This window comes from Callorhinus ursinus, unplaced genomic scaffold (genome assembly GCF_003265705.2).
Source record: "Callorhinus ursinus isolate GAN/ISIS: 27379988/994484 unplaced genomic scaffold, GSC_fseal_2.0 scaffold99, whole genome shotgun sequence".
Taxonomy (NCBI): domain Eukaryota; kingdom Metazoa; phylum Chordata; class Mammalia; order Carnivora; family Otariidae; genus Callorhinus; species Callorhinus ursinus.
The window spans coordinates 848,564-867,250 of NW_027397161.1; the positions used below are offsets into that span (position 1 = coordinate 848,564).

General features: G+C 56.9%; 1 protein-coding gene across 5 annotated transcripts in view; it reads right to left on the bottom strand.

Moving 5' to 3' along the window:
• Positions 1–18,687, bottom strand: part of PTPRN2 (protein tyrosine phosphatase receptor type N2) — an 822,430-nt gene that overhangs the window by 400,231 nt on the left and 403,512 nt on the right. For all 5 annotated transcript variants that reach the window (XM_025859126.2, XM_073888925.1, XM_073888924.1 and 2 more), the window contains one exon: positions 17,966–18,045. In XM_025859126.2, coding sequence (XP_025714911.2) covers positions 17,966–18,045 — 80 coding nt within the window. The remainder of the gene's footprint in view (positions 1–17,965; positions 18,046–18,687) is intronic.

The window sequence follows — 18,687 nt, forward strand, 5'->3', positions numbered from 1 at the left end:
CCGGTGGCCAGTGGAGGGGCTGCAGACCAGCTCCTCGTGTGCAGGAGCATGCCCTGGGGTCTCCTGGCACTCCCATGGGCCCAGCTGGCCTTGTCCAAACCCAAACAGGGAGCCTTTCTCAGCATCAACACCTTATCTCAGAGAAAGCTTTAATCTTGCAAATCCTACTGTCCAGCATGTCAGAGTTTCCTCACTTTATAAACAACAGGACAGTTAGGAGCCAAGTTACAGAAAAGAGACCACAACCCCGTGTAATGGGCTACGGACATCTTGGGCTGCCTTGTTTCACTGGTTTAGGCCGACTTTGCTTGTCTAGGAACCAGTGGTGCTGTAGGAGTCTCTCGGCACACAACCTGCGTGGCTCAGGACAGAGACCCCGCAGTTCCGGGGGCCAGAGTCCACAACGCAGGTGCGGGCAGGGCTGGGCTCCCTCAGAGGGGAGCTCCAGGGGAGGGTCCTTCCTGCCTCTGCCAGCTCCTGGGGTCTGCCAGCCAGCCTCGCCCCCCTGCGCCCTTCATGATGGGCACTTACCCCGTGCGTCTCTGTCCTCACGTGGCATCTCCCTCTCCGTGACCAGGACCCACCCCAACCCCCTATGACCTCCTCCTGATGTGATGACATCTACAGAGACTTCTTTCCAAATAAGTCCACGTCACAGATCCGGGGGTCGAACCGGGACATGGCTCTGGGGGCAGCGTTGCACCCAGCTCTCACTCCCACGAGTCCAGTTGCTAGACGCATCACGTGCATTATCTTCACCTACGTCTGAACGTGGAGAGGTTTCTGAGGCCGTGAATGGCACAAGGAGAGGCCGCAGCAGCCTTGTTGAGAAGGGGCCCTGTTTCGGCGCACAGTGCAACGAGCCCCAGCCTCCTGTTGACAAACCACGCCGCCTCACAGTGCGGCCTGACGGTCCTGACATCACCAGGGGATGAAGAGCAGGGCAAACCGACTAGAGCTCTCCTCGGCCGAGACGGGGCTGCCGTCCCCCTGCCGTCCCCCTGGCCATGCCTGATCACAGCCGCGTCACAATTAAAGGAACAAAACCAGCCCAGCTGCTCTGCTGAGAGTCGTGCATCCGCCTCTGCCATTACTCATGTGCAAGCAACCGAGACACTGAGCAACAGGGGGGACCTACATCGGCGCAGGATGAAGCCAAGGGTGCTCTCCACAAGCTTGTCAAGAGCCATTGCAGACAGGTGGCCCATGAAGCAAATCCCCTCCAGGCTGAAGCCACTCCGAGGAGAGGGCAGACCACTCCGTGGCCGCTGCACCACAGTGCGAACAGTCAGGGGCCCACGCCCGGGGAGTTTCCGAAGATCATTTTGGCTGCGGACCCAGAGAAAGCAGAGGAGGGGAGGTTTCCGTGCTCAGAGTCGCTGCACGTGGTGAGGAGAGCTGTGGACAACACTGGTGGAGGGCTCCTTCCTTAACAGCACCATGACCTCTAGCCACAAGCACCCAAAACTGCTCGGTGCAGTAACACAAGGACCTGACATGGAGTCCGAATGAGGTTGTTAATCCACTGAGGCATCGAAGTCAAACGTCACACGAGCCACGCTGAGTGCGAACGACTCATAATGCAGTCCCGTCTGCTCACGGGGAAGTGTCTGACCACAGGAAGTGCCAAATAACCAGGAACAGGGTCATTTGTGAGAGGCAGCACTGAGCTCAGAAAACCCAGAACACCATGCCAATCCTTCAACCCAGAAAGCCAGAGCCCACGGAGCTCGAGCCCCTGATCTACTGTGGACATTCAGGCCCTGAACCAGTTTCCAGCAAGGAGACCAGCACGGGAGCAATTGCACAGGCAACCTCACCCTTCCAGGGAGGGGTGCCGACACTACCCCATGCGTGGAGAAAGTGGGGTTCCCAAAAGATGCTCTGTGAGAATCAGACACTGGGATCCAAGTCAGTGCTGCCGGACCTGCCATGGCATGCCGCCACCAGGCTTCTTTGGACCAGGACACAATATAACATGGGAACGCAGGCTGCTGGTTGCTCAGGCACCTTCAGGAACATTCAGGGATGGGGGCAACCTACGCTCCTCCAAGGTCACCACAATGTCATTTAGCACCCAGTTAACTAATGGCTGTTCTGCATCCTCAGACAGACACCACACACCTGCACACACATACACCCAGCACATGCATATACACACCTCATACCTGCACACATACACGCACACACAAGACACACTCCACACATCACATATGGTCAACAGGACGGTCTGGGCCCAGCAACTGTCAGTGGTTCAGGTTCTCATCCCCTTGGATGCTCTGTCCCACCCCACAGGCCAAGAGGCACAACCAGAACTGGGAGGACAGCCAGAGTGGGGGGCGATGCCTTAACATGACCTTGTGCACACCTGTCTGGGACTAGTGCCACATGAGCAGGCAAGTCGTCCCCGAGAGCTGGCTGTCCACACAGAGAGGGCACCATCCACACGGACAGAGAGCTGGCTGTCCACACAGAGAGGGCACCATCCACACGGACAGAGAGCTGGCTGTCTACACAGAGAGGGCACCATCCACACGGACAGAGAGCTGGCTGTCTACACAGAGAGGGCAACATCCACACAGATAGAGAGCTGGCTGTCTACACAGAGAGAGCCACTATATTTGAAGGACGCCAATGGCACCATCTTTCCAAGAACAACCCTTTTCCTTTTTCAATGTCCCTGTCTTCTCCTATGTAACCTAAAGTTCTTGATCTGAGTGACTTCTGGAAGGTCATCTGCAGGGACGTTTGCTGCTGGTAGGGGTGGGAAGAGAAAGGTCTGCTCTCCTGACGAACAGATCGAGCACCGGCTCAAGCACACTGTCCTCCAAGTGCCGTTGGAAGGGACTTTTCACCTACTCTCTGTACCCTACAGGTCAGTGCATCACAGACCCGTCTGGTGATCTGGTGTCCCTGGGATGCGAGGGGCACAGAGCAGCTCATCTGGGAACTCCCGAGCAGTGACACAGAGACTCAGCTGCACAAAGAGCAGGAGCTAGGAAAGAAAGCACTAGAAGGGAAGGAGAGCAGGGAAACACTACTGGATAGGATACAACACAGTGTGAGGGATGACACAGTGCGTACGCTGGGTACAGGACAGGAGGTGACAGATGACATGGTACCACCCAACACATTCTCCTGGGGGAGAAACGCTCCCCGGGACCCACAATGTAGGTATGAGCCTCTGGCAGCCTGGGCAAAGAGGAACGCATGGGAGGTAGGTCATTCCTACCGTCTACTGGCAGAAGTCGTAATGGTTCCACGGGCGTCAGCCTGTACCCTGGCCTCCAGCCCCAAGAGTTAGGGTGGGGTTTTCTGGCTGGAAGACTTGGAGAAGCACCCTAACCAGCAGCAGGTGTGTTTTCCCCACAAGCATTTCTTCAACACAGAACCAAGGACAGGAGGTCATGGCGGAGCCCCAGGAAGGTCCACAGAGGGCCCATCTGCAGGAATGACGAGGCAAACCACCCCTGGGCATGCAGGCCTCCGGCGCCCACGGCTCTCAGGTGAAAGGTCCATCTCAGCTAAGCGCAGCCGGGGCGTGGAGGATGCCGGTCGTGGGGCCAGCGAGGACAGAGAGCCAGCCGGGGCTGTGCCGACCTGGAAGGAGGGCAACAGCCGCCACACAGCCCACAGGCCAGGTCAGGGGTGCTTGGGGGTTCATGTTTTCATGGCGAGGGGATCGAAAGTAGAACGATTCACCAAACGGATGCCGGAAATTCTTTTACTCGTTCAGTTTTTAGAATATGGTCAAAAATCCATGAGGGCCTTCAAAAAAATAATACATTCTAGATTTAATTACAGATAAAAGAAACCTGACTTCTATTGAATGATGATAAATTGTGTATTTAGAATGGAAATTACCCTGGAGCATGAGAATGTTACTGTCCGTCTCTGTATTCCTTTAGAATACGAAGATCACACAGGCATTTGGTTCTTGAACAGGTTCCTTAAAAGAGAGAATAAGGGGAAGGCACAGCGGGGCTCATAAAAGAACCCTGCCTGGGACAGAGCCCGCTCCACTCTCCAGACCGAAGCAGGCGGGGCCACAGCTCCCTTGTGTCTGGAGTCCCTTCTGACGGGAGCTCGCGCTTCTGTTTATCTTCTCCAAGGACTGCCAGACAGAGCCGTCCGTCTGTCTGCAAACATCAGGTAAGCACGAAGGTCTGCTACAGGTGGACTCAGCGGCGGAGGGCCGCCCTCCGGTTCCACAGGGTGTGCGGCGAGTGCCCACGGCAGGTGCACCCTCTCGCTCAGGCTCTCCTCTACAAGCAGCCGCGTCTCTGGCTCCAGGATGCAGAGAAGTCCCCCGACGCAGGGCCAGCGTCCCGCTGCAGTTCGTCTCAGCACCTCTACCTGGTGCTTCTCCCTTCGGAGGCACCTTCGAATGTCTCCTGATCCTTCAGCAAGAAGGCAGACCAGTTGTAAGTGGGCATCGTGGGACGTCCACAAAACACTGTCCCGACACAAAGAACGATTTTCTCTCATAAAGATGTTGGAGCTAAGATTAGTTTTTTTTTTTTTAAAGATTTTATTTATTTATTTGACAGAGAGAGAGCAACACAGTGAGAGAGGGAACACAAGCAGGGGGAGTGGGAGAGGGAGAAGCAGGCTTCCCGCGGAGCAGGGAGCCCGATGTGGGGCTCGATCCCAAGACCCTGGGATCATGACCTGAGCTGAAGGCAGACGCTTAACGACAGAGCCACCCAGGCGCCCCTAAGATTAGTTTTGGAAACGGTTTCCTTGAGTTGCCCAGCCTCATGTGACCACGCCTCCTGGAGGTGCCTGCCCCATCTGGACGTGGTCCCGGGACACAGCAGGGGCAGGCTGGTGACCGTGGACCCACAGCTGGCCCTGAAATGGAGTGCTTTTGGGTCCTGAGGCTGGCCAGCAAGCAGCGGAAACCTAGCAGACGTTCAGTGTTTGGTTGGTCACCACACTCAAGCAGTCATCGTCCTAGACGAGAACCATAAATCAGAGGGAGTCAGTCTGCACCCCCTCTTTCCTGGAACTCCTCTCCCCGTGCCCCACAGAAGAGTGGGTTGCAGATGCTGGTGGCCAGGGTCAGAGGAAGTCTGGGCTGTGTTTGCAGGGGTGCAGGGTATGGTCAGGATGAAGTTTCATCTCTGCAGAGGAAAATGCCATAAACTTGCTTAAACTTGCTTTTCAGTTAAAACCCTCCATTCACGGAGTCTCATGAAACAGAGGAAACGTATTACAAATGCCGCACGTTTTTCTTCACTCCACGTCATTGTTCCCATCAAACCCAAATACTGACTGTGCTCCGTGCCGTGGGCCAAGCACCAGCTGGGCGGTGGGGTCTAAAGATGCATGAGACCAGGCTCTAAAGATGCATGAGACCAGGCTCCATCTTCAGGGAGCATTTGTCCACAGCAGTGAGTGGACCTCCGACGTGAATGCCACCAGGCGAGAGGGTCTGACCGTGCCGCCGGGCCCCACACCAGAGTGCGGAGGATTATTTGTTAACAAGTTGCCAGCCAAGCTGGGACTTCGAGAAACGTTGTCTTGAACTTTGGGGTCAGCAAATGTCCTCTGTAAAAGGCCACAGTGAACAGTTTAGGCTGGGCAGCCACAGAGAAGATGTGAAGGCTGATGCATCTGAGTGCCAGGAGGCCGGTGCGGCCAAGGGCGGCAGCTGGCCAGCCCCGGGAAGGGGTGAGGCAGGGCGTGGGTTGGGGGCAGGGACAGGCAGTCGCTGGGCAGCTGAGAGCTCCAAAGAGCTGACAGCACGGTGCTCTAGGCTCTCCCCGAGAAGCTGGAGAAGAGGTAGGGCCTGGGTGTGAGCACACAGGACGGGGCAGGCACCCGGGGTGCAGGTGTGCAGGCAGCAGGGACCCCAGCAGGGCTCTGCTGGGCGGAGGGCCTCAGTGCAGCAAGCGGCCCTGGGCCCTGGCTCCGCCTCCTTCACCTTCAACGCTGGGGAGCAAGAGTGGAGGGAGGCGACCGTCCTGGTGGGGCCAGGGGGCACCACGTGCAGCTCTATGTGCTCTCCATGGGGGGCACCCCCCCTCTGCCCAGGTCCCCATGGCCATCAGAAGCCCAGGACAGGGCAGCTCTGTTCCCAGCCCTCCGGCCCAGGGAAGTGAATCAGCACCTCCACAGGAAAGCACCTGTTGGCAGGGTCAGCTGGGCTCACGAGGAAAGAGTCCAAAATTAAAGAAACCACTGTATGTGGGGACTCTTGAGACGTGAAGGCTCAACTCTGGTCACCACCGTTAAACTGGGTCGGCCGAGCCACCACACAGGCTCCCTGGGGATATCAGTGCGGTGGTGAGGTTGGCGAGACTTCCCAACGCACCGTTTTATGCCCTGGAGGGAATTATGTCAATGCTTTTGCTGAAGACTTCTCACTCTGAATTTGCTTTCCTGTGCTTCGTGATGATTCTAAGAAAACAAAATGATCCAGGGCGAACCGCGTTTACCCTTAGAAGGCATCACGGTACAGGGCGCGTCTACACAGGGCAGAGGTGGTCCCCTCCCCAGCCGTCTTCCCGTGATGTGGACGCCGCGCGCCGCTGCTGGGCTGCACCCATCAGCAGCCCAGGCTTCCGTCGCGCTCCAGGTCGCCAGCACCTCGCAGCGTGGGCACGTCCCCACGTAGGACGACGACCACGCGGCCCCCACCTGCCGCAGCAGGAAGAGGTGCGGATTCACGTCCCGGCGCAGCCCCTGTGCGTCTGAGCAGGTCACCACGCTTCCACGTTCTTTGCACAGTATGCTGGGACCGTCCAACTCCACGAGACTGTCAGCTCCTGGCCAGAATGAGAACTTCCCCGAACGACACTGTGTCGCCATGAGCTGGCCCAACGTCTTTCTGATCCCAGGCACACAAAGAACACAGCAATAATGCTCCCACACCCTTTAGAGTTTGACTCTCGTCTCCCACCAAATTCGTCCTGCCTCGTTTGATGCTATTGCAACCCCACGGAGCATAATCATTAGTCCTGTATCTGACAAAGAAGGAGGCCAGAGCTCACTGACACCAAACAATCGTCCAAAGTCTCGAAACAGGAAAGCAGAACAGGGACTGGGACCGAGGCCCTGACCCCACCCCCCGTCCTTCACAGTTCCCCTTCCCAGCCTCCACTGTCACAGGACAGCAGAGCAGACATCCAGACGGAGCGGGGGACACGGGAACCTGCCCTACCTGCTCTACCCTGGCTCACACCTCATGGTCCATCACAGCTGAGACACCCGAAGTGGAGGCACAGGGGCTAAGGTAAGGGGGCCATCCCGCCCTCAGCTCCACTGAACACCTCTGCCATGGAGGGGTCACACGTCACCCAGCGGAGCCCTTTTTGTCCCCATGGCTCATCTGCTGATTGCTAATGACCTACGGTGCCCTTCACAGCAGGTGGGAAAGGTGTGCCCCGATGCACATCACCGTGTCTGCCCCGTGGAGAGGCGTCCAGGGCCAGAAGGATGTGGGTACCAGCCTTGCTGGGTCAACTTCCAGGTCCATTTTCAAGAATGAGCCCTCAGAAATGAGTCAGAGAAAGACAAGTATCATATGATCTCACTGATACGTGGAACTTGACAAACAAGACAGAGGATCATGGGGGAAGGAAGGGAAAAATGAAACAAGACGAAACCAGAGAGGGAGACAAACCCGAAGAGACTCTTACTCTCAGGAAACAAACTGAGGGCTGCTGGAGGGGAGGGGGTGGGAGGGATGGGGTGGCTGGTGACGGACATTGGGGAGGGTGTGGGCTCTGGTCAGCGCTGTGAATTGTGCAAGACTGACGAATCACAGACCTGTACCTCTGAAACAAATAATACCTTATATGTTAATTAAAAATAAATAAAATTTAAATTAAAAAAAAAAAAGAATGAGCCCTCAAGAGTCTAGTATCCCAGGCAGGAGGAAACGTGGCTGATGGATGGGAAAGAAGCCCTGAGGACACAGAGCCGGCCTCCACTGGGGCACTGGCCAGCAAGATGGGCCAGTGACACATCTCCTGCAGAAGGGCTTCTTGCCCAAGTGCCAAATGGACTCAGCTGGTCCCAAATGCCAGGGCCCGTCCCCCCCGGCCCAGGCAGCTCTGGGCTCTGACACCTCCCTGACCCTCTGCCCTGCAGTGAGAGATCCTGCCCTGAGTCCCAGCATCTGCAGGACCTGCCCTGGGGATGGCCGGCTGGGTGACGGTTGGCCGACCTGAGTCTGCACGGCAGCCACGTGCTGACGGGCACCAGGAGCTGGAGGGGCCGGCGCGCCTCATGCCCGCTGTGCAGGAAATGCTTCAAATACTGGGTCGCACAGAGCCTCCTAAAGCAAACACGGGGGCAATCCAGGGCTGAGTGCGTCTGTGGGCTGGTGGGGACGGCCACCCGCACGAAAAGGTCCTCTTGCCTGCCCCACTGCGAGCGGCTACAGGCGCTGAGGGCTGCACAGGGAGTGGCTGCACTGGGAGCTGCCACGGGGAGACCGTGCCACTCAGCTGCTGCCAAAGCCTCAGGTGCGGGGGTGCCGGGGCCGGGCGCGGAACGGCAGCCAGCCCTCAGCTAGAATCCCCTGCATGCAGCTGTCCCCTGTTGCCATGGGGACTGTGGTCTGAGCACGAACAGCCAGGGATGGGGCTTCTAACAGACGCTGGAGACCGCCGGCCATGAGCCCCGGGCAGCGGTGTGGCTGATGGAACTGGGCTGGGAGGATGTGTGCCCTGACGACGAGGTCCCCCGAGCCGCTCCCTGCACACAGCCAGGGGGCCAGCCCAGCCCCGTCCCCGTCTCCTCACCCAGGGGCCCGTCTTGAGCGGCGTCCTGACAAGCTTCCCCGTAGCCCCACGGCCCCATCTTCAGAACAAGGCACCTGCTGTGCAGGCAGCAAAGCTGAGGGTTTTACGCAGAGACGATGAGAGAGGAGGCACAGAACTCAGGTGCCCACGAAGTTACACTGCCTGTGGGAACAGGGGAAGCAGGGGCTTTCCAACACTCACGGCGGCAGAACAGCAACAGGGACAGCCGAGGGCGTCTTCCGAGTGTTCCCTCACGCCCTGGGGAGCACCCACGTGGCCTGGTCACGGACCGCCCAGCTTTCTCAAGTCAGCCGCTGACTCGGCAGAGAAAGAGACAGGCCGTGGGCGCGGTCACGCGGCCCAGTCCCCAGCCTGTGCTTCCAGCAGGGCCACAGCCACGAACCCCCGATGGCCCGCGTCTGCATGTCTCATTCCAGGGGCACCTCGTCCCACAGGAATCTCCTCCCTAACCTCCCCAAAGCAGCCTCTGGGGGCTGGGGCCGCCCCCCAGTTCTGTTTCCCTTGCGCCACATCCCATTGCCTGCCCAGCGAGCAGAGTCCCCACTCAGAGCGTCTGGGCCCCGACACCCTTTCTAAGCCGACACCACCTCAGACCAACACGGCCACAGGAGCGGTGCCCGCGGCTGTGGCCTCCCTCCCCTCACCCCGGGCGGCTCTGCCGGCAAACTGACCCTGTTCAGTGTTTCAGGTCACGTTACACCAGCCGCTTCTCCACTCAGACAAAGTAAAGGCCCAGGTCCCAGAGATGTGGGTTCCCCCAGATGCCGATCTGGACAAGGATTCGAAGGCCAGTTCTTCGGGGAAACACGGGGAGCTGTGGGCAGTGAGGGGACACCGCGGGGCATCGCCCATCGAGAGGGCTGCGCACAGCTCACATCAGGCAGACTCGCGATGAAGTGCTCATGCACATGCTACCGTGACCATCCATGGTCACACAGCACCCTCACGTCCCAGACGCAGAAGCTGGGGTCCCAACACCCACGGTAGGAAAACGGCATCAGTGATAACTGACCGTGTTGGAGCTGTCGGCGGGCAAGGCCACCCCATCCGACCTTCACAGAACCTACGAAGCCGGTGCCGCTCCCCATCTCACCAACAAGGCACCTGGAATTAGGACTTTCCCAAATGCCCCCAGCCTGGAGGCGACAGGGCATGCATGAGCCGGGGCACCTACCTCAGGACCCCAGTGCTGGACTGGAGTCGGCTTCTCTGACCCCATGTCCATCCCACTCAGAGGGGTCTGCACAACAGGACAAAGCATTTATTGCATGCACTGGGTTCCACATGAGACCCCCGTGCCCACGAACAGCCTGCTTGCTAATAAAACTAGACAACTTTCCACCTACAGAGCAATGACTAACTTGGCAATATTTATTCAGCACGGTGGTCAGGCAGCAAGAGGCACAGCTCAGGACTCTTCACCCGTGAAGCACCGTCCAGCCTCGGAGAGGCTCCCGCTAGGTGCCTCTTGAAGGCTGTCAGAGCAGAGGGAAGGCTCACCTGGCAGGGAAAGCGGTCCAGACCCTTCTAGCAGCAGCAGGTGCAGAGGATGTGGGGCTCTGGTTCCCGTCCACCCCCCAACAGGAGGTGGTGAGCATGGGGAAGCCTGAGGAACGGCACGAAGCAGGCCAGGATCAGGAGCACAGTAACAACCGGTGACCCCTGGGGATCCAGGGAGCCCAGAGAGTGACTGATGCTCTCAGCTGCTCAAGGGAGGCCAGATGCCACGCAGAGCAAATGCTCACCCATCTGCAGGTGGGAACGTGCTCCTCCTGTAACGGAGGTCTGTAACTGCCGTCTCCCTTTGGCCAGATGCGAACGTGGAGCAGGGAATAGCGAGTAATACGGTTTCTGGTATTCAGTCTACGCAACATCCCCCAACCCCACCCTGAGCGCTGCTCATGTATTCCCATTCAGGTAACCCTGCAAATCACAGCACATGAAATCCCCGCTTAGCATCGACTCATTTGTGCTCAGGGTGAAGCCAGGATGAGAACTGGCCTCCACAACTTCAGATCACGGGGACACGGCTCCATAGTTTCCTCCAGCTGGGCCGATTGGCACAGCTCTACCACGCTGACAGCACCGCGCTCCACTCCAGCAAACCCCCATCAAAATGCCAGAAGCAATTACCTGGCTGTTTAGAATGGAGTCATGGGGCTGGCGCCCTTCCTTTCCCGCCACCCACTGCACCTCCGGGAGGCTGCAGCCGTTGGGCCCTCGCTCTGGGGCCGCCGGAACCTCCGTCCTCCTGCCAAAACGTGCCCCACCATCACCCACCCTACAGGCAGCCCCAGCCCGCTTCCGTCACCTCCTCACGCCCCCAGGTCCAACGGCGGGCTGCCTCGCGCCCAGTGGGTCTGCTCCAAGGTCACCCCAGGCCTTGTCTGACCACGGTCGGCAACAGCTCCCACGCCCGGCCCGCTCGGCTGGTTTCTCCTCAGAACACCTGCCATTTCTGGACGACAGTGGTATATGTGAAGTATGTTATGGCGCTTCCACGACTGTGCTCTGCGCGTCACTACATCGCATACGGCATGACACACTGTGCTGGGTGATCTCGTCACGCCATACTGCACGACCCCACGTCAGGTATTGCACCGTGCCTCCTGCTACCGGACGTCGCCGTGCTACTTGGCAACGCCACATGACATCACTGCTTCTTTCTTCGTTCTGCGCCTCCCCTGGGGGGCTGGCCTCTACTAGGGCGGAGTGTCTCATTGGCCCAGACAGCCTCTCTGCTCCTGAACGGTGTCTGGCCCGAGGCTGACCTCAGCGGGTATCAGGTAAACGACTGAGTAAGTGCGAAACTGGACTTGACTATGAAGCCGACTTGGAGAATCCGCTGGTCCTCGGAGACAGCAGGACTCGCTAACCCTGGCCGTGGATTTCTCATCAGCAGGTCTGTGCCTTCCTACCCTGGGTCCCATGCTAGCCTGTGGCCTGGGGAGGAAGCAGGCCAGGCCTGGAATTTGTCCAGGAGCTCAGCTCGGGCTAGGTGCCCCACGATGTCCATGCTGGGTCACTCCCCAGACCCCTGCCCCCACCGCGTCCCCCCCAGACCCCCTGAGCTCCAGACTCCACTCCTGCCTGCACTGCACTCCGACCCTGGTAGCCTCATTTCTGAGTCCGGTCCTACGGTTTGACCCCCTGGCATCCTTGTGCTGGTTTTGTGTTGGCATCTGATTCGCGATGCATTCTGGTGCCGACAGACGTGCACCTAGAAGGGAGGCGACCACACGTCCTTGGGTGGCTCATGAAGGACTCCTGACTCCGGGTCTCAACCCAACGGCAAGTAGGCTGGTCGGGCGTATGGAGGGAAGCCAGCCCTCGCCCCGACGCGAGCTCCCCATGCACGTCTGCCCGGCTGCTGTGCAGGGGCCGGCAAAGCAGGGCAGCACCAACACGCCCCTCAGCACGGAGGGGGACAGGACCTCGCTGGGCCCTTGCCAGATGGAAGCCAAGTTGCCACCACACCGGTGTGGAGAGTGTGCCCAAATGCTACTGCACGAAGTTCTTGAGTTCTCCAACATGCAGAGTACCCCCCAAACGACACTGTGTTTTGACTGAGAGTAGATTCACTTTTCTTCAGTTGCAGGAACCGCACCTTTCTGCCCGACGCGCATCCTGCAGCTGGGCCACTGAATCAGGCCCGGATGAAACCTCCGAGCCCATCATCTGCTTTTTGCTAAGCAGGAATGAGGACTGTTGCTCTGACTCAATAGATCTTCTCTCATCATCAAAAAAGTGAGAAGCCCGCATTACAGCAAAGTGCCTCAGAGCTGAGTCTCCCTCAGAGAGAGAGCCTTCCACTCCTAACCCCACCGATGCCTTTAAAGAGATGATTTCTTATTCTCTGGGCTGCACAAGATGGAACATTTCTCAGGATGTTCAAAGGGATGAGAGGCCTCCTCCTACACTTTGCTGTTGAAACGTATAATCTATCAGTTCAGTCGGATAAGCTCAACTCCTCCCCTGCGAGCAATAATCAACACAAGACACAGAGTGGTCAGACCTGGAGGACAAGCTGTCTTCTCCTCTCAGAAGCGACCTTCCCGAGCTATGCCTCACACGCTGAGTCCCCAGTCCCCAGCCTCCGACCTCCGACCTGCCACTCCATCCTGGCAGGGCGCCCGTCTCCCCTCGCCCTGCCTCCTGTGTCTTGGTTCACTGCCCACGGTACCTTCCTCCTGTGCCACGTTCTAGTGTTCCACAGCCTGGTGGACACTGATGCAGCGGCCCCGCCTTCCCCCACCGTCCCCCGCCAGCATGCTCCCCACTGACCTCGCCGGCAGGCCCTTGCCTGTCGGCTGGGGTCCTGTGGGCCAGCCAGGCCTTGCACCCCCTCAGCCTGGAACCTGCCCGAAGCAGCTGGGCCACTGGGAGCCCCACCTCCCGGGATGCGCCCTGGAACCTCCACAAAGGCTGTTTTCTGAGCAGCCAGCTTGACTGGAAATGACAGAACGGCCCGGCCCGTCCTTCCTGCGAGGCAGATCAGCGGCCCCCCAGGGGTGCCCCGCCCCAGCGCGCCTCACTCACCACAGAGCCCACCGGCTGCTCTGGCCTGAGCCTCCCCATCTGTGTCATGAGGGCTCAAAGAAGAGGAACACCAACATCCCTTTCACCTAAAGATCCTCTGATTCTCTAACTTTACATCTCAGGGAAGCGTGTAGGATCCTGTGGACTCTTCCACTTTTATTTTTCACAGGTATCTCATTCACCAGTAAATGAACACAAATCTTCCTATCAAGTGGGTCTTTTCTAGCATTTCCAGAGCCGCCTCCTTACTTTTCACTGGAAAAGCACAACTTCCTGTCCACACTGAGGTGCACTAGCCCATCCAACATTTGCTCCAGTCCAAACCTCAGCGAGAGTGCAATGACCACAGACAGGTTCCAGGCCACACGTGGCCAGTGACACATGCACAGCACCACCTGGAGCGCTCGCTGACCCCAGTGGCATGTCCCGCAATGGGCCGCCCGGGGCAGATGGCCACAGTGCGAGTGTGCAGCTCATGCAGCCGCAGGTCTCCCCTCCCCCTGCCCAGACCCAGAGGCCTCCAGGTTTCGGATCCCTGTCACAGGCACCGCGTGCGGACCCCCGGCCGGCCCCGTGTCGCAGGAAGGAAAGCCGAGTCCCTCAGCGACAGGAAGCCAAGCCTGAGGGCTCCTTGTAGACACTGAAGACACAGTCCCACGTTGCAAAGTCTGATTCGGGACCGATTTTGGACTCCAGCCCCCAGCCCCGTTCCCCACCCTGTCCCTGGTATGTGGGCTCTGTGCCTTGGCCCTCCTTGCTGTCCCTCATGTGACCAACCTTTCCTCACCTTCCAGCCCCCTAAGAGCCAGAGTATCCCTGGCTGCCGCCCAAGCCAGCTCCTCTGTGCAGCCTTATCTGGCAAGCCCCCCACCCCCGGCACCGGGCACTCTGTCCATTTCTCTGAAAGACCTGCCGGGCTCCTCCTGGGCAGACTGCTGTCCTCTGGGTGTTGGCGTCAGCCTAGAGCCTGCACGGTGCCTTGCCCAGGGGAGAACCTAGATGAGCATGAAGCACTGATGCTCGCTTGGGAGCAACAGTTCAGAGGGGTGAACTGAGTATGCATCATAGAAGGGCTCATTTCACTGTCCCAGGCTGGACTCCATTACCCTTTCCAAAATAGACACACCTGCCCCCTTTACCCGGAGTCCAGGAGGCTGGGCAGCACTCACTGCCACGGGGGCTCTGGGGTCAAACATCATGCATACGGAGCACAGCTGTCCCGATCTCTCACTCTGGAGTCCAACCCTCGAAACACGCTCATGAGGCCTCAGGGTCCAGAGACGAGCCCTGAGTGGGAGTCCACAGGCCATGAGACCTCTCCCTCTCCCGTGCAGACAGTGTGTAAACCACAAGCGGGACAGCACCACAGCAGAGAGGAGACCCGCTCACTCCTGCAGATGCTTCACAGGTGAATGAGAAAGCAGCCAGGCTCCAGTTACTAGAACCCGAGGAAAGACATCACATCTTTGCGTAAGGAGATGTCGTCTGAAACGGCACGTGCTGTCTCCCCAACAAGAAGAAAGAAAGAACTTTAGCCAAAGGGCAAGTCTTAGAGGCTTCGTTTAGACAAGCGTGAGCTGACAACACAGGTGAGAGGGAGGTGCCCGCCGAGGACGGCCAACCAGCAGCTTCATGGTCAGCGAGTGAGTCGAACGCGCCACCGAGCAGAAGCCCAGCTTTCCCAGGGTGCCAAGAGGGGGAAGCTGTAGGAACAGGTGATCTTGGAGACAGGGAGTGCGCACGGCAGCTCCCAGCCATGAGTCATGGGAACCCAGGGGTGGGGGGTGTGCACTGCTGCCCAGGGGAAGGCAAACGCTTTTCCCAAAAGATGACTTAACCATATCTTCTCTGAAAAGAGAAATGCAAAAACGGATTAGAAATATGCTACTTGAGAATAAACTACCAAGGAAATGAAGAGTAGAAAACCATTTCTCTGTTCTGCCCAATTTGATCAGACGGCATATGGCCAGAAAGATGAGAAGTGCCAGTTACTATACTTCCAGTTGTGGGCACCTTGTAGTGTGTGCAGATGTGGATTGTGAACCTGTGCCCTGAACACTCACACAGTAAACACGGTGACTCCAGGGTTTCTCTGCACCTGGGAATACAGAAGCTCCTCCCTGTGCAGCGCCTGCTTACTTTTAGCATTCACTAGCACCTTGTGTTCATGCCGAGGTTCGTAGAATCCAGAAAAGAATCATGTAATACAAGGAAGAGATTCCGAACAAGAACCAGCTGCATCCACCCGTCAGGACAAACGCCACTGACGTTTGATGAGAACTAACGTGGTATTAACAGCAAGCCTATTAAGTTTGGTACCATTTTGCATGAGGTTAGCCAACAAATACCCTTGAAGTTCCATCAGCGGGGTTGTGTCCCTTTCACCGGTCGTATACCCCAAGAAGGGCATCAAGCGTGGTGCCAGGAAACCCCCGAGGGAAGCCACCACAGCAACTGGGTCTGCGGCAGCAATCCCAGCAGAGGGCCCTGTTCCCGCAGGTGCTGAGCACCACCCACGCAGGGCCTGCCCCAACCACGCCATCCAGTAGCTTGTGACAAGGGCTCCACATCGTCTTTGAAAACAAGAAACCCCCCAAAATCCCTTTCCTTGTTAACACACGAATAAGTCTAGTGCTCAGTGAGCTCATTTCTCCTCCTGGTACTAACACCCTTGGGGACCTGGCCCTCAATGCCCACTACAGAGTGGTAAGTCTACTGCCGAACTACAGAACCCTAATGGTCACAAAGTTATCTTTCATCGTCTTTTTCCTGTGTAGCATCAGGTACATTCATAACATCCTGAAATGATTCACAACATAAAAGAACTAATTTTTTGAAACTATGCACGTGTGTTGTCCGTTTGCTCATGCATGACGAGCAACAAGCACTCAGCTGGCAAGCTAACACAAACACACTGCTATAATGTAGCAAACTCAGGTCTTTAGAAAGTGGTTACTGTGACATTCAAACATACGTCTGACGGTAATCTCCCCTTGGCATATAGCGCTTTGGTATTCAACACGAACACATTTAAAATGACCCAGAGGGGCGCCTGGGTGGCTCAGTTGGTTAAGCGACTGCTTTCGGCTCAGGTCATGATCCTGGAGTCCCGGGATCGAGTCCCGCATCGGGCTCCCTGCTCAGCGGGGAGTCTGCTTCTCCCTCTGTCCCTCCCCCCTCTCATGTGCGCTCTCTCTCTCTCTCTCATTCTCTCTGTCTCAAATAAATAAAATCTCTAAAAAATAAATAAATAAAATAAAATGACCCAGAAACTAGATTTTAAATAATCGACCTCATTTTCCCAAGAAAGCAATAAAATAAATGAAGGCTATGGTCAGTGAGTATACTGTCATGATTGTCAAAGATGGAAAAACTTCCTTCCATTCTATTCCATTCATTATTGTATCCCGAAGTTCCAGCAAATCCAGTTTTGAAAGCATTACTTCCCGGGCACCCGGGTGGCTCAGTTGGTTAAGTGACTGCCTTCGGCTCAGGTCATGATCCTGGAGTCCCGGGATCGAGTCCCGCATCGGGCTCCCTGCTCGGCGGGGAGTCTGCTTCTCCCTCTGACCCTCCCCCCTCGCATGTGCTCTCTCTCTCTCATGCTCGCTCTCTCAAATAAATATATAAATAAAATCTTAAAAAAAAAAAAAAGAAAAGCATTACTTCCCAGCACTGGGGTGAACGGCCACTTGTAAAACAACTGTGAATGTTTCTGCCTGAAAAGAATAGGAACTGGTTTGGTCTTAAATATGGCCAATAATCCCTTCTGCTGAGCAGCTAGGATGGGAGAACGGACGCTGGAGGGAAGGAGGGAGGGATCAGAGCCACCGACACGGAACCCGCTCTGTTTCAGGAGGCAGAGTGTTTGCAACGGAATCTGCTGGGGCCGCATCAGGCCGCCGTGCTGAGGGACGACACCGTACAGCTCACTGAGTGACAGCCAACCGCTCCGGCCTCACAGTGACACATGACACTGCAGTGAAGCCTGGGGTACTCAGCTCTCCTCAGAGCTGAAATTGGTCAGGTTTCTGGAAGTACAACGTGGCAGGGAATTCTCCCTTAACCAAAAACTACGGGCCCCTGAAATCAGCACTTTCAGCAGGAAGAGTTACTAAGGGCACCAAGATATCTGACAAGTAAAATTCAACAGCAACCAAAAGAGGTAAGGCAGACAGTTTATCCCGTTAGCTGGAGCGCGGGAGCCGCCTACCCCGCGGCCAACAGCCCCCCCAGACGGTATGGGTGTGGCTCGCCGGGGCTCAGGACAGGTGAGCGGAGCAACCAGGGCTTCCAAAGCAAAGCTGTGGCGAAGTCCCTTGTTTCTGTTAAGCCCTCCCTCCGGCACTGTCTTGGTCTGTGACAGACAAAAGCACAGCCTGGCTGGGATGCCAAAAGCAGCAGGCACCCGTTCTGTCCATACGGGGACTGGGGGCCGCCACAGACCCCAGACCCTTGCCCTCTGTCTCGGAGGGAGCCGTGTCCTCCACCTGCAGCCGGGTGGGCCGCACCACGGCGATGAGGCTCCGGCCGTGCCCACTGACCCGGCCGTCCCGTCTCCCAGTTAGATGTCGGGGTGCTGGGGAGACTGTGCATGTCTCTGCCCGGGGTGTGTGTACTCACGCGGGGCTGTGTTGACAGGGCCTTACCTGTAGCCTGCACCACGTCTGCCGCCGTCAGGTTTTGGACGCTGGCGCTCACTCTGAAGGTCATGGCTGGTCCCAGAACACTGCAAGAGACCATGAGAAAGGAGCTCAGAACTGCCCCAGCATCCTGAGCTGCTCCTCTGCAGCTACAGAGAAAACACGGACATGCTCACAAAACACATCTGAGGCCACCGGCCGCCCCACGGGTGACCCCCGCCCCACGGGTGGCTCTTTGCCCTCAATCCACTAATTCCGACAGGCTGTGCTTTTCTGATCCACACACTGCAGTGCTCTCAGAAAAGATTCAAATCAGCCCCAACAAACCAACAGGATAGTCTTGCAAGGGAAAAAGAAAAATTGTTATGGAAACAGATTCGAGTATTTGGCTCCCATGGGAGCGGTAGGAATCAAAAGCAGAAAGGAAAGAGACGGGTATTTTAAAATCTCTCTTGACAGGAACCATTTAAAAAAGTTATCAAAGTCATTAAGAACTATTTAGTATAAAAATAACTAGCAGGGAATTGCCAGACAGGAATGATTAAAATTTTCAAAGCTTTTTAAATACTATGTTGAATATAAGCTTGAAAAAATACATCACTTTTTAAATAATTTTATTCATCTGAAGGAGAGAGGGAAAGAGGGAGGAGAATAGGAAGGAGGAGGGAAAGACAGAGAGGAGGGGAGGGGAGGGAAGGGGAGGGGGAGGGGAGGGGAGGGGGAGGGGG